This window comes from Callionymus lyra, chromosome 3 (genome assembly GCF_982586985.1).
Source record: "Callionymus lyra chromosome 3, fCalLyr1.hap1.1, whole genome shotgun sequence".
Lineage (NCBI taxonomy): Eukaryota > Metazoa > Chordata > Actinopteri > Syngnathiformes > Callionymidae > Callionymus > Callionymus lyra.
This window is the reverse complement of record NC_141820.1, coordinates 699167-713961: the sequence shown is the minus strand read 5'-3', so window position 1 is coordinate 713961 and position 14795 is coordinate 699167. Positions and strand designations below refer to the sequence as shown.

General features: G+C 33.9%; 1 protein-coding gene across 1 annotated transcript; it reads left to right on the top strand.

Annotated features, from left to right (window-relative positions):
* The first annotated feature begins 5875 nt into the window (after nt 1-5875).
* On the top strand, nt 5876-11678 carry c19h1orf216 (chromosome 19 C1orf216 homolog). The gene is made up of 2 exons (XM_087785624.1): nt 5876-6039; nt 10657-11678. Exons 1-2 carry the CDS (start codon nt 6035-6037, stop codon nt 11534-11536), a joined length of 885 nt encoding a protein of 294 aa, XP_087641750.1. The 5' UTR covers nt 5876-6034; the 3' UTR covers nt 11537-11678.
* Nucleotides 11679-14795: the final 3117 nt, after the last annotated feature.

Sequence of the window (14795 nt, the reverse complement as noted above, 5' to 3'; positions counted from 1 at the left end):
ATCTAGACCCTCATCATCCAGACCCTCATCATCCAGACCCTCATCATCCAGACCCTCATCATCCAGACCCTCATCATCTAGACCCTCATCATCTAGACCCTCATCATCTAGACCCTCATCATCCAGACCCTCATCATCTAGACCCTCATCATCCAGACCCTCATCATCCAGACCCTCATCATCCAGACCCTCATCATCCAGACCCTCATCATCTAGACCCTCATCATCTAGACCCTCATCATCCAGACCCTCATCATCCAGACCCTCATCATCCAGACCCTCATCATCCAGACCCTCATCATCCAGACCCTCATCATCCAGACCCTCATCATCCAGACCCTCATCATCTAGACCCTCATCATCTAGACCCTCATCATCTAGACCCTCATCATCCAGACCCTCATCATCCAGACCCTCATCATCCAGACCCTCATCATCCAGACCCTCATCATCTAGACCCTCATCATCTAGACCCTCATCATCCAGACCCTCATCATCCAGACCCTCATCATCCAGACCCTCATCATCTAGACCCTCATCATCTAGACCCTCATCATCCAGACCCTCATCATCCAGACCCTCATCATCTAGACCCTCATCATCTAGACCCTCATCATCTAGACCCTCATCATCCAGACCCTCATCATCCAGACCCTCATCATCCAGACCCTCATCATCCAGACCCTCATCATCTAGACCCTCATCATCCAGACCCTCATCATCCAGACCCTCATCATCCAGACCCTCATCATCCAGACCCTCATCATCCAGACCCTCATCATCCAGACCCTCATCATCCAGACCCTCATCATCCAGACCCTCATCATCCAGACCCTCATCATCCAGACCCTCATCATCCAGACCCTCATCATCTAGACCCTCATCATCTAGACCCTCATCATCCAGACCCTCATCATCTAGAGGTCAATAAACCTTTAAACTTTAATAATATGAATAATAATAATATAATAATAATGATGTTTATAATAATGTTTGTTAATAATATTAATACTAAGAATATAATAATAATGTTTGTTAATAATATTAATACTAAGAATATAATAAATGTTTGTTAATAATAGTAATACTAAGAATATAATAATAATGTTTGTTAATAATATTAATACTAAGAATATAATAATAATGTTTGTTAATAATATTAATACTAAGAATATAATAATAATGTTTGTTAATAATATTAATACTAAGAATATAATAATGTTTGTTAATAATATTAATACTAAGAATATAATAATAATGTTTGTTAATAATATTAATACTAAGAATATAATAATGTTTGTTAATAATATTAATACTAAGAATATAATAATAATGTTTGTTATTCATATTAATACTAAGAATATAATAATAATGTTTGTTAATAATATTAATACTAAGAATATAATAATGTTTGTTAATAATATTAATACTAAGAATATAATAATAATGTTTGTTATTCATATTAATACTAAGAATATAATAATAATGTTTGTTAATAATATTAATACTAAGAATATAATAATAATGTTTGTTAATAATATTAATACTAAGAATATAATAATAATGTTTGTTAATAATATTAATACTAAGAATATAATAATAATGTTTGTTAATAATATTAATACTAAGAATATAATGTTTGTTAATAATATTAATACTAAGAATATAATAATAATGTTTGTTAATAATATTAATACTAAGAATATAATAATGTTTGTTAATAATATTAATACTAAGAATATAATAAATGTTTGTTAATAATAGTTATACTAAGAATATAATAATAATGTTTGTTAATAATATTAATACTAAGAATATAATAAATGTTTGTTAATAATAGTTATACTAAGAATATAATAATAATGTTTGTTAATAATATTAATACTAAGAATATAATAATGTTTGTTAATAATATTAATACTAAGAATATAATAATAATGTTTGTTAATAATATTAATACTAAGAATATAATAATAATGTTTGTTAATAATATTAATACTAAGAATATAATAATAATGTTTGTTAATAATATTAATACTAAGAATATAATAATAATGTTTGTTAATAATATTAATACTAAGAATATAATAATGTTTGTTAATAATATTAATACTAAGAATATAATAATAATGTTTGTTAATAATATTAATACTAAGAATATAATAATAATGTTTGTTATTCATATTAATACTAAGAATATAATAATAATGTTTGTTATTCATATTAATACTAAGAATATAATAATAATGTTTGTTAATAATATTAATACTAAGAATATAATAATGTTTGTTAATAATATTAATACTAAGAATATAATAATAATGTTTGTTATTCATATTAATACTAAGAATATAATAATAATGTTTGTTAATAATATTAATACTAAGAATATAATAATAATGTTTGTTAATAATATTAATACTAAGAATATAATAATGTTTGTTAATAATATTAATACTAAGAATATAATAATGTTTGTTAATAATATTAATACTAAGAATATAATAATAATGTTTGTTAATAATATTAATACTAAGAATATAATAATGTTTGTTAATAATATTAATACTAAGAATATAATAATAATGTTTGTTATTCATATTAATACTAAGAATATAATAATAATGTTTGTTAATAATATTAATACTAATAATATAATAATAATGTTTGTTAATAATATTAATACTAAGAATATAATAATAATGTTTGTTAATAATATTAATACTAAGAATATAATAATAATGTTTGTTAATAATATTAATACTAAGAATATAATAATAATGTTTGTTAATAATATTAATACTAAGAATATAATAATAATGTTCGTTAATAATATTAATACTAAGAATATAATAATAATGTTTGTTAATAATATTAATAAGAATATAATAATAATGTTTGTTAATAATATTAATACTAAGAATATAATAATGTTTGTTAATAATATTAATACTAAGAATATAATAATAATGTTTGTTAATAATATTAATACTAAGAATATAATAATAATGTTTGTTAATAATATTAATACTAAGAATATAATGTTTGTTAATAATATTAATACTAAGAATATAATAATAATAATGTTTGTTAATAATATTAATACTAAGAATATAATAATAATGTTTGTTATTCATATTAATACTAAGAATATAATAATAATGTTTGTTAATAATATTAATACTAAGAATATAATAATGTTTGTTAATAATATTAATACTAAGAATATAATAAATGTTTGTTAATAATAGTTATACTAAGAATATAATAATAATGTTTGTTAATAATATTAATACTAAGAATATAATAAATGTTTGTTAATAATAGTTATACTAAGAATATAATAATAATGTTTGTTAATAATATTAATACTAAGAATATAATAATGTTTGTTAATAATATTAATACTAAGAATATAATAATAATGTTTGTTAATAATATTAATACTAAGAATATAATAATAATGTTTGTTAATAATATTAATACTAAGAATATAATAATAATGTTTGTTAATAATATTAATACTAAATATAATAATAATGTTTGTTAATAATATTAATACTAAGAATATAATAATAATGTTTGTTAATAATATTAATACTAAGAATATAATAATAATGTTTGTTATTCATATTAATACTAAGAATATAATATTAATGTTTGTTATTCATATTAATACTAAGAATATAATAATAATGTTTGTTAATAATATTAATACTAAGAATATAATAATGTTTGTTAATAATATTAATACTAAGAATATAATAATAATGTTTGTTATTCATATTAATACTAAGAATATAATAATAATGTTTGTTAATAATATTAATACTAAGAATATAATAATAATGTTTGTTAATAATATTAATACTAAGAATATAATAATGTTTGTTAATAATATTAATACTAAGAATATAATAATAATGTTTGTTAATAATATTAATACTAAGAATATAATAAATGTTTGTTAATAATAGTAATACTAAGAATATAATAATAATGTTTGTTAATAATATTAATACTAAGAATATAATAATAATGTTTGTTAATAATATTAATACTAAGAATATAATAATAATGTTTGTTAATAATATTAATACTAAGAATATAATAATGTTTGTTAATAATATTAATACTAAGAATATAATAATAATGTTTGTTAATAATATTAATACTAAGAATATAATAATGTTTGTTAATAATATTAATACTAAGAATATAATAATAATGTTTGTTATTCATATTAATACTAAGAATATAATAATAATGTTTGTTAATAATATTAATACTAAGAATATAATAATGTTTGTTAATAATATTAATACTAAGAATATAATAATAATGTTTGTTATTCATATTAATACTAAGAATATAATAATAATGTTTGTTAATAATATTAATACTAAGAATATAATAATAATGTTTGTTAATAATATTAATACTAAGAATATAATAATAATGTTTGTTAATAATATTAATACTAAGAATATAATAATAATGTTTGTTAATAATATTAATACTAAGAATATAATGTTTGTTAATAATATTAATACTAAGAATATAATAATAATGTTTGTTAATAATATTAATACTAAGAATATAATAATGTTTGTTAATAATATTAATACTAAGAATATAATAAATGTTTGTTAATAATAGTTATACTAAGAATATAATAATAATGTTTGTTAATAATATTAATACTAAGAATATAATAAATGTTTGTTAATAATAGTTATACTAAGAATATAATAATAAACTTTGTTAATAATATTAATACTAAGAATATAATAATGTTTGTTAATAATATTAATACTAAGAATATAATAATAATGTTTGTTAATAATATTAATACTAAGAATATAATAATAATGTTTGTTAATAATATTAATACTAAGAATATAATAATAATGTTTGTTAATAATATTAATACTAAGAATATAATAATAATGTTTGTTAATAATATTAATACTAAGAATATAATAATGTTTGTTAATAATATTAATACTAAGAATATAATAATAATGTTTGTTAATAATATTAATACTAAGAATATAATAATAATGTTTGTTATTCATATTAATACTAAGAATATAATAATAATGTTTGTTATTCATATTAATACTAAGAATATAATAATAATGTTTGTTAATAATATTAATACTAAGAATATAATAATGTTTGTTAATAATATTAATACTAAGAATATAATAATAATGTTTGTTATTCATATTAATACTAAGAATATAATAATAATGTTTGTTAATAATATTAATACTAAGAATATAATAATAATGTTTGTTAATAATATTAATACTAAGAATATAATAATGTTTGTTAATAATATTAATACTAAGAATATAATAATGTTTGTTAATAATATTAATACTAAGAATATAATAATAATGTTTGTTAATAATATTAATACTAAGAATATAATAATGTTTGTTAATAATATTAATACTAAGAATATAATAATAATGTTTGTTATTCATATTAATACTAAGAATATAATAATAATGTTTGTTAATAATATTAATACTAAGAATATAATAATAATGTTTGTTAATAATATTAATACTAAGAATATAATAATAATGTTTGTTAATAATATTAATACTAAGAATATAATGTTTGTTAATAATATTAATACTAAGAATATAATAATGTTTGTTAATAATATTAATACTAAGAATATAATAACGTATATGATACTAAAATACAATAATATTCCTAATAATCCATCTGACGGAGGAACATCTCGTGTCCAGAGCGTGAACCTCGTGGTTCTTCTGAAGCTCGAGCGTGACGTGCGTGTTAGAGCTGGTGACGTCAGAGGGGCGGTGACGAGGGGCGGGGCCTGATCATCGCAGGAACGTCTCGTCGAGCCTCGTCTGGTCCTCTGGTCCTCTGGTCCTCTGGTCCTCTGGTCCTCTGGTCCTCTGGTCCTCTAGAAGGTAAGCACCTGCGGCTCCTCTGTGACGTCATCGTTATGTAGCGGCGGCGGTGACACTGATCGAGCGCGCGAGGAAACATGGGGTGAGCGTGACGTCACGACATCTTTATCTCCTTCAGCTTCTCAACATCTTTTTTTGAACATTTCTTCTGCTTCGTCTGTCGTACGTCACGTCTGGCGATGACGTCACAGTCGCCGCGCTTCTCCTGTCGCTGTCCTTCAGCACCGCGAGCGCGCGCCCTCTTGATTGACAGCTGACGCGCAGAGATGCTGATGCTAACATGCTAACACATGCTAACACATGCTAACACATGCTAACATGCTAACTGGAGAAAAGGTTTATTAATATCCTTATAAATCTTGTCTATTAGTTTCATATTATAATATTTATTATAATATAATAACCAGGGACCAGAAGAATTAGTAAATATTATAATATATATAAGGAGTAAATATTATAATATATATATATATATAACGAGTAAATATTATAATATATACATATATATATAAGGAGTAAATATTATAATATATATAAGGAGTAAATATTATAATATATATATATATAAGGAGTAAATATTATTATATATATATATATAAGGAGTAAATATTATAATATATATATATATAAGGAGTAAATATCCTCCATCAGTCCAGACATGGGAGGAGCTGGAGATACAGAGAAGATCTTGAGAAAGTCATATGATGCAGAACAACATGAAGCGTTTGGTCCTGAGGCTGCAGGAGGTTCAGTGGTTTCATGAGACTTGATCACATGATCCATGAGACCTGATCACATGATCCATGAGACCTGATCACATGATCCATGAGACTTGATCACATGATCCATGAGACCTGATCACATGATCCATGAGACTTGATCACATGATCCATGAGACCTGATCACATGATCCATGAGACCTGATCACATGATCCATGAGACTTGATCACATGATCCATGAGACCTGATCCATGAGACTTGATCACATGATCCATGAGACTTGATCACATGATCCATGAGACCTGATCACATGATCCATGAGACTTGATCACATGATCCATGAGACTTGATCACATGATCCATGAGACCTGATCCATGAGACTTGATCACATGATCCATGAGACTTGATCACATGATCCATGAGACCTGATCACATGATCCATGAGACTTGATCACATGATCCATGAGACCTGATCCATGAGACTTGATCACATGATCCATGAGACTTGATCACATGATCCATGAGACTTGATCACATGATCCATGAGACCTGATCACATGATCCATGAGACTTGATCACATGATCCATGAGACTTGATCACATGATCCATGAGACCTGATCACATGATCCATGAGACTTGATCACATGATCCATGAGACTTGATCACATGATCCATGAGACCTGATCACATGATCCATGAGACTTGATCACATGATCCATGAGACCTGATCACATGATCCATGAGACTTGATCACATGATCCATGATTCATTGTTTTCACGTATAAACACGTGACATAAACACGTGACATAAACACGTGACATAAACACGTGACATAAACACGTGATCTCGCAGTAAAACATGTTTGTTATCAAGTAGTTTCTCTGGAATGTTCGGCTCGACTTCCTGTCATTGTTTTCCTCCTCGTGACCTCCGGTGACCTCCAGTGACCTCCAGTGACCTCCAGTGACCTCCAGCGCTTTGATTGACAGCATAATTTTAAACTTCTTGACTGACATGTTTTAAACGTTCATTGAATTCGATGATTTCTAAAGATTTAATCATTTTATTGAATCATCGAATTTAAATCTAAATATTCTAAACAATGACGTAATAAATGTGTCACATGATCAGCAGCTCTGAGCTCTTTTGTCACTTTGATGTTGAAAACTGTTGAAAACTGTTGAAAACTGTTGAAAACTGTTGGAAACTGTTGAAAACTGTTGAAAACTGTTGAAAACTGTTGAAAACTGTTGAAAACTGTTAAACTCTTTCATGTCGTGACTCATGACTTGATGTTATTTTAAGATCTTGAATCATCTGATGTTTTTACTCTTTAACGTCCGTGAAGCTCATGAGGCGAGTCATGAGGGAGTTGTGTAACTGTTGTTGTGTGACTGTTGTTGTGTGACTGTTGTGTGTCTGTGGGGTCGAAACACAACTGTTTGTGTGTAACTGTTGTGTGTCTTTGGGGTCGAAACACAACTGTTTGTGTGTAACTGTTGTGTGTCTGTGGGGTCGAAACACAACTGTTTGTGTGTAACTGTTGTCTGTCTGTGGGGTCGAAACACAACTGTTTGTGTGTAACTGTTGTGTGTCTGTGGGGTCGAAACACAACTGTTTGTGTGTAACTGTTGTGTGTCTGTGGGGTCGAAACACAACTGTTTGTGTGTAACTGTTGTGTGTCTGTGGGGTCGAAAACACAACTGTTTGTGTGTAACTGTTGTGTGTCTGTGAGGTCGAAACACAACTGTTTGTGTGTAACTGTTGTGTGTCTGTGAGGTCGAAACACAACTGTTTGTGTGTAACTGTTGTGTGTCTGTGGGGTCGAAACACAACTGTTTGTGTGTAACTGTTGTGTGTCTGTGAGGTCGAAACACAACTGTTTGTGTGTAACTGTTGTGTGTCTGTGAGGTCGAAACACAACTGTTTGTGTGTAACTGTTGTGTGTCTGTGGGGTCGAAACACAACTGTTTGTGTGTAACTGTGAGGTTGTTGTGTGTCTGTGAGGTCAAAACACAACTGTTGTGTGTAACTGTGAGGTCGTAACACAACTGTTTGTGTGTAACTGTGAGGTCGTAACACAACTGTTTGTGTGTAACTGTGAGGTCGTAACACAACTGTTTGTGTGTAACTGTGAGGTCGTAACACAACTGTTTGTGTGTAACTGTGAGGTCGTAACACAACTGTTTGTGTGTAACTGTGAGGTCGTAACACAACTGTTTGTGTGTCTGCAGTGAGGTCGTAACACAACTGTTTGTGTGTAACTGTGAGGTCGTAACACAACTGTTTGTGTGTCTGCAGTGAGGTTGTAACACAACTGTTTGTGTGTAACTGTGAGGTCGTAACACAACTGTTTGTGTGTAACTGTGAGGACGTAACACAACTGTTTGTGTGTAACTGTGAGGTCGTAACACAACTGTTTGTGTGTAACTGTGAGGTCGTAACACAACTGTTTGTGTGTCTGCAGTGAGGTCGTAACACAACTGTTTGTGTGTAACTGTGAGGTCGTAACACAACTGTTTGTGTGTCTGCAGTGAGGTTGTAACACAACTGTTTGTGTGTAACTGTGAGGTCGTAACACAACTGTTTGTGTGTAACTGTGAGGTCGTAACACAACTGTTGTTTGTAACTGTGAGGTCGTAACACAACTGTTTGTGTGTAACTGTGAGGTCGTAACACAACTGTTTGTGTGTAACTGTGAGGTCGTAACACAACTGTTTGTGTGTAACTGTGAGGTTGTAACACAACTGTTTGTGTGTAACTGTGAGGTCGTAACACAACTGTTTGTGTGTAACTGTGAGGTCGTAACACAACTGTTTGTGTGTAACTGTGAGGTCGTAACACAACTGTTTGTGTGTAACTGTGAGGTTGTAACACAACTGTTTGTGTGTAACTGTGAGGTCGTAACACAACTGTTTGTGTGTAACTGTGAGGTCGTAACACAACTGTTTGTGTGTAACTGTGAGGACGTAACACAACTGTTTGTGTGTAACTGTGAGGTCGTAACACAACTGTTTGTGTGTAACTGTGAGGTCGTAACACAACTGTTTGTGTGTAACTGTGAGGTTGTAACACAACTGTTTGTGTGTAACTGTGAGGTCGTAACACAACTGTTTGTGTGTAACTGTGAGGTCGTAACACAACTGTTTGTGTGTAACTGTGAGGTCGTAACACAACTGTTTGAGTGTAACTGTGAGGTTGTAACACAACTGTTTGTGTGTAACTGTGAGGTCGTAACACAACTGTTTGTGTGTAACTGTGAGGTCGTAACACAACTGTTTGTGTGTAACTGTGAGGTTGTAACACAACCGTTTGTGTGTAACTGTGAGGTCGTAACACAACTGTTTGTGTGTAACTGTGAGGTCGTAACACAACTGTTTGTGTGTAACTGTGAGGTCGTAACACAACTGTTTGTGTGTAACTGTGAGGTCGTAACACAACTGTTTGTGTGTAACTGTGAGGTCGTAACACAACTGTTTGTGTGTAACTGTGAGGTCGTAACACAACTGTTTGTGTGTAACTGTTGTGTGTCTGTGAGGTCGGAACACAACTGTTTGTGTGTAACTGTTGTGTGTCTGTGAGGTCGAAACACAACTGTTTGTGTGTAACTGTTGTGTGTCTGTGGGGTCGAAACACAACTGTTTGTGTGTAACTGTGAGGTTGTTGTGTGTCTGTGAGGTCAAAACACAACTGTTGTGTGTCTGTGAGGTCGGAACACAACTGTTTGTGTGTAACTGTTGTGTGTCTGTGAGGTCGGAACACAACTGTTTGTGTGTAACTGTTGTGTGTCTGTGGGGTCGAAACACAACTGTTTGTGTGTAACTGTGAGGTTGTTGTGTGTCTGTGAGGTCAAAACACAACTGTTGTGTGTAACTGTGAGGTCGTAACACAACTGTTTGTGTGTAACTGTGAGGTCGTAACACAACTGTTTGTGTGTAACTGTGAGGTCGTAACACAACTGTTTGTGTGTCTGCAGTGAGGCTCAGTCCAGGTCAGTGATGTTGCATCATCAGGACCAAGCCTACGGAGGTCGAGGGTCAAACTCTTCTCCTCACCTTCAGAGCAGGAAGTTGGACAAAGACGGAAACTTCAACTTCCTGCCCGGCAGGAACGAGAACGTCTTCTCCGCGACCGGCGGCGACGAGAACCGTAACCAGGCGCGCCCTCGTAACCAGGGCCCTATGGGCCGCGACCACCCCGGCCCCCCTCGCGCCCGCATGCCCTGCTGGACGCAGCTGGCGCCGCTGCCCGAGGTGGAGGCGGCGGACGACGGGTTCGGACGCGTCCCGCCCGACGGAGCGGAGGAGCGAAGGATGGAGGAGGAGGACGGACGGATGGCGGAGGAGAAGAAGAAGAAGAGCTACAAGGAGGACGAGGACGAGTGGGGCGACAGCGACTCCGGCTCCGACTGCAGCGCCTCGTCCCTGAACCTGGAGTGCGGCGCCGAGGCGGCGACCCCCGGGCGCTGGGACCGGGTCGGCGTGGGCGAACCCAAGCCCCGCCCGCACCAGAACCTCCTGAACAGCAACCTCAGGTCCGGCAGCCTGGACGGGCTCCCGGAGGACGGACGCAGCTCCGACTCCGACGACGACATGCCGGAGCTGATGGACGCCGTCTGGACGCTGAGGGACCGCGAGCGCTTCAAGGCGCAGGAGATGGAGAAGCACCAGGTGCAGCTGACCATGTACCGCCGCCTGGCGCTGATCCGCTGGGTCCGCACCCTGCAGGGCCGCGTGGAGGAGCAGCAGAACCGCCTGCAGTCCACCTTCGACGTCATCCTCACGCACAGGAAGGAGCTGCTGCGCATGAACGCCGCCGTCAGTAGCTCCGCCCCCACCGCCGTCGCCCAGTCGTGAGCTCCCTTCGATGGTGTGCGTTTGTCGTCACCTGTGTGCGTCCGTGTGTGTCCCCCGTGAAATACTGCTGTACATAATGTTCCGTGTTCCTGATGAAGAATATTTCATATTTGTCAACGTGGATCAATAAAGACGTGATCAATAAAAACTCAGTGTCGCTCGTGTTTGTTTGACCAACAATCAAGCTCTGTGTGAAGGTTTTACACCATTCGTAGAACCTGAGGTTATGAGTGGATAACTTGGTGACTGTGTTCTCCGGACTCACCAACGAGATATATATACATATATATAGATATATACATATATATAGATATATAAGTATATATATCTATATATATAGATATATACATATATATAGATATATAAGTATATATATCTATATATATAGATATATGTATATATATAGATATACATATATCTATATACATATATATGTATATAGATATATGTATATATATATCTATATATATATACATCTATATATATACATCTATATATATATATACATATATCTATATATATATATATACTATGTATATATTAGAAAATGTTTATTGCCAGTAGTGTTAAAAAAACACGATTTTTTGTTGTAGTGCATTCATTACATTATTACATACATTACATTATTACATACATTATACAAATATGACAATTAAAAAAATGACTCGTTCAATAAAGTTATCATATGTACATTTAATAATTGATTTAATTGATTAAAAAAAAATCGAAACCTAAATAATTACTGAGGTGTTTATGATCCGAACTACAAAGTTATTGAAAGAGGAATATTATTACTTTTCTTTTATTTGAAAAGCGAATTATTTCGGAACTCGAATGATTTTTATTTCATTATACACTTTATTATTATAGTATTATTATGTTATTATTATGTTATTATTAGTAAAACAGCTTCAGCCAATCAGCGGCTTCGTCACATGTAGCGCGGAGCCTTCCGTTGGTCTCAAAGTCACGTGTGTCGTCAGACCAGGAAATGAAAGAACGGAAAGTGATCATGTTGACGAAGATCGTCTTTTTGTCAATATAAATGTTTTATGAGGTAAAAAGTATCATGTAAACGTTCTGTTGACGTTTATTTAACCCATAAAAAATATTTTAAAGAGACGTTCGCATATGACGCGTGTGACGTCATCACGTAGGAAGTGGGGGGACCGATATTGTACCTACACCTGTAAGCTTGCTAACGACAGTGCAGGTTAGCTTGCTAACAACAGTGCAGGTTAGCTTGCTAAAGACAGTGCAGGTTAGCTTGCTAACGACAGTGCAGGTTAGCTTGCTAAAGACAGTGCAGGTTAGCTCGCTAACAACAGTACAGGTTAGCTCGCTAACGACAGTGCAGGTTAGCTTGCTAAAGACAGTGCAGGTTAGCTCGCTAACAACAGTACAGGTTAGCTCGCTAACAACAGTGCAGGTTAGCTTGCTAACGACAGTGCAGGTTAGCTTGCTAAAGACAGTGCAGGTTAGCTTGCTAACAACAGTGCAGGATAGCTCGCTAACGACAGTGCAGGTTAGCTTGCTAACGACAGTGCAGGTTAGCTTGCTAACGACAGTGCAGGTTAGCTTGCTAACAACAGTGCAGGATAGCTCGCTAACGACAGTGCAGGTTAGCTTGCTAACAACAGTGCAGGTTAGCTTGCTAACAACAGTGCATGTTAGCTTGCTAACGACAGTGCAGGTTAGCTTGCTAACAACAGTGCAGGTTAGCTTGCTAACAACAGTGCAGGTTAGCTTGCTAAAGACAGTGCAGGTTAGCTCGCTAACAACAGTGCAGGTTAGCTCGCTAACGACAGTGCAGGTTAGCTTGCTAACAACAGTGCAGGTTAGCTTGCTAACAACAGTGCAGGTTAGCTTGCTAACAACAGTGCAGGTTAGCTTGCTAACAACAGTGCAGGTTAGCTTGCTAACAACAGTGCAGGTTAGCTTGCTAAAGACAGTGCAGGTTAGCTCGCTAACAACAGTGCAGGTTAGCTCGCTAACGACAGTGCAGGTTAGCTTGCTAACGACAGTGCAGGTTAGCTCGCTAACGACAGTGCAGGTTAGCTTGCTAACGACAGTGCAGGATAGCTCGCTAACGACAGTGCAGGTTAGCTTGCTAACAACAGTGCGGGTTAGCTTGCTAACAACAGTGCAGGTTAGCTTGCTAACGACAGTGCAGGTTAGCTTGCTAACGACAGTGCAGGTTAGCTTGCTAACAACAGTGCAGGTTAGCTTGCTAACAACAGTGCAGGTTAGCTTGCTAACAACAGTGCAGGTTAGCTTGCTAACGACAGTGCAGGTTAGCTTGCTAACAACAGTGCAGGTTAGCTTGCTAACAACAGTGCAGGATAGCTCGCTAACGACAGTGCAGGTTAGCTTGCTAACAACAGTGCAGGTTAGCTTGCTAACAACAGTGCAGGTTAGCTTGCTAAAGACAGTGCAGGTTAGCTTGCTAACAACAGTGCAGGTTAGCTTGCTAACAACAGTGCAGGTTAGCTTGCTAACAACAGTGCAGGTTAGCTTGCTAACAACAGTGCAGGTTAGCTTGCTAACAACAGTGCAGGTTAGCTTGCTAAAGACAGTGCAGGTTAGCTTGCTAACAACAGTGCAGGTTAGCTTGCTAAAGACAGTGCAGGTTAGCTTGCTAACAACAGTGCAGGTTAGCTCGCTAACGACAGTGCAGGTTAGCTTGCTAACGACAGTGCAGGTTAGCTTGCTAAAGACAGTGCAGGTTAGCTTGCTAACAACAGTGCAGGATAGCTCGCTAACGACAGTGCAGGTTAGCTTGCTAACAACAGTGCAGGATAGCTCGCTAACGACAGTGCAGGTTAGCTTGCTAACAACAGTGCAGGTTAGCTTGCTAACAACAGTGCAGGTTAGCTCGCTAACGACAGTGCAGGTTAGCTTGCTAACAACAGTGCAGGTTAGCTTGCTAAAGACAGTGCAGGTTAGCTTGCTAACAACAGTGCAGGATAGCTCGCTAACGACAGTGCAGGTTAGCTTGCTAACAACAGTGCAGGTTAGCTTGCTAACAACAGTGCAGGTTAGCTTGCTAAAGACAGTGCAGGTTAGCTTGCTAACAACAGTGCAGGTTAGCTTGCTAACAACAGTGCAGGTTAGCTTGCTAACAACAGTGCAGGTTAGCTTGCTAAAGACAGTGCAGGTTAGCTTGCTAACAACAGTGCAGGATAGCTCGCTAACGACAGTGCAGGTTAGCTCGCTAACAACAGTGCAGGTTAGCTTGCTAACAACAGTGCAGGTTAGC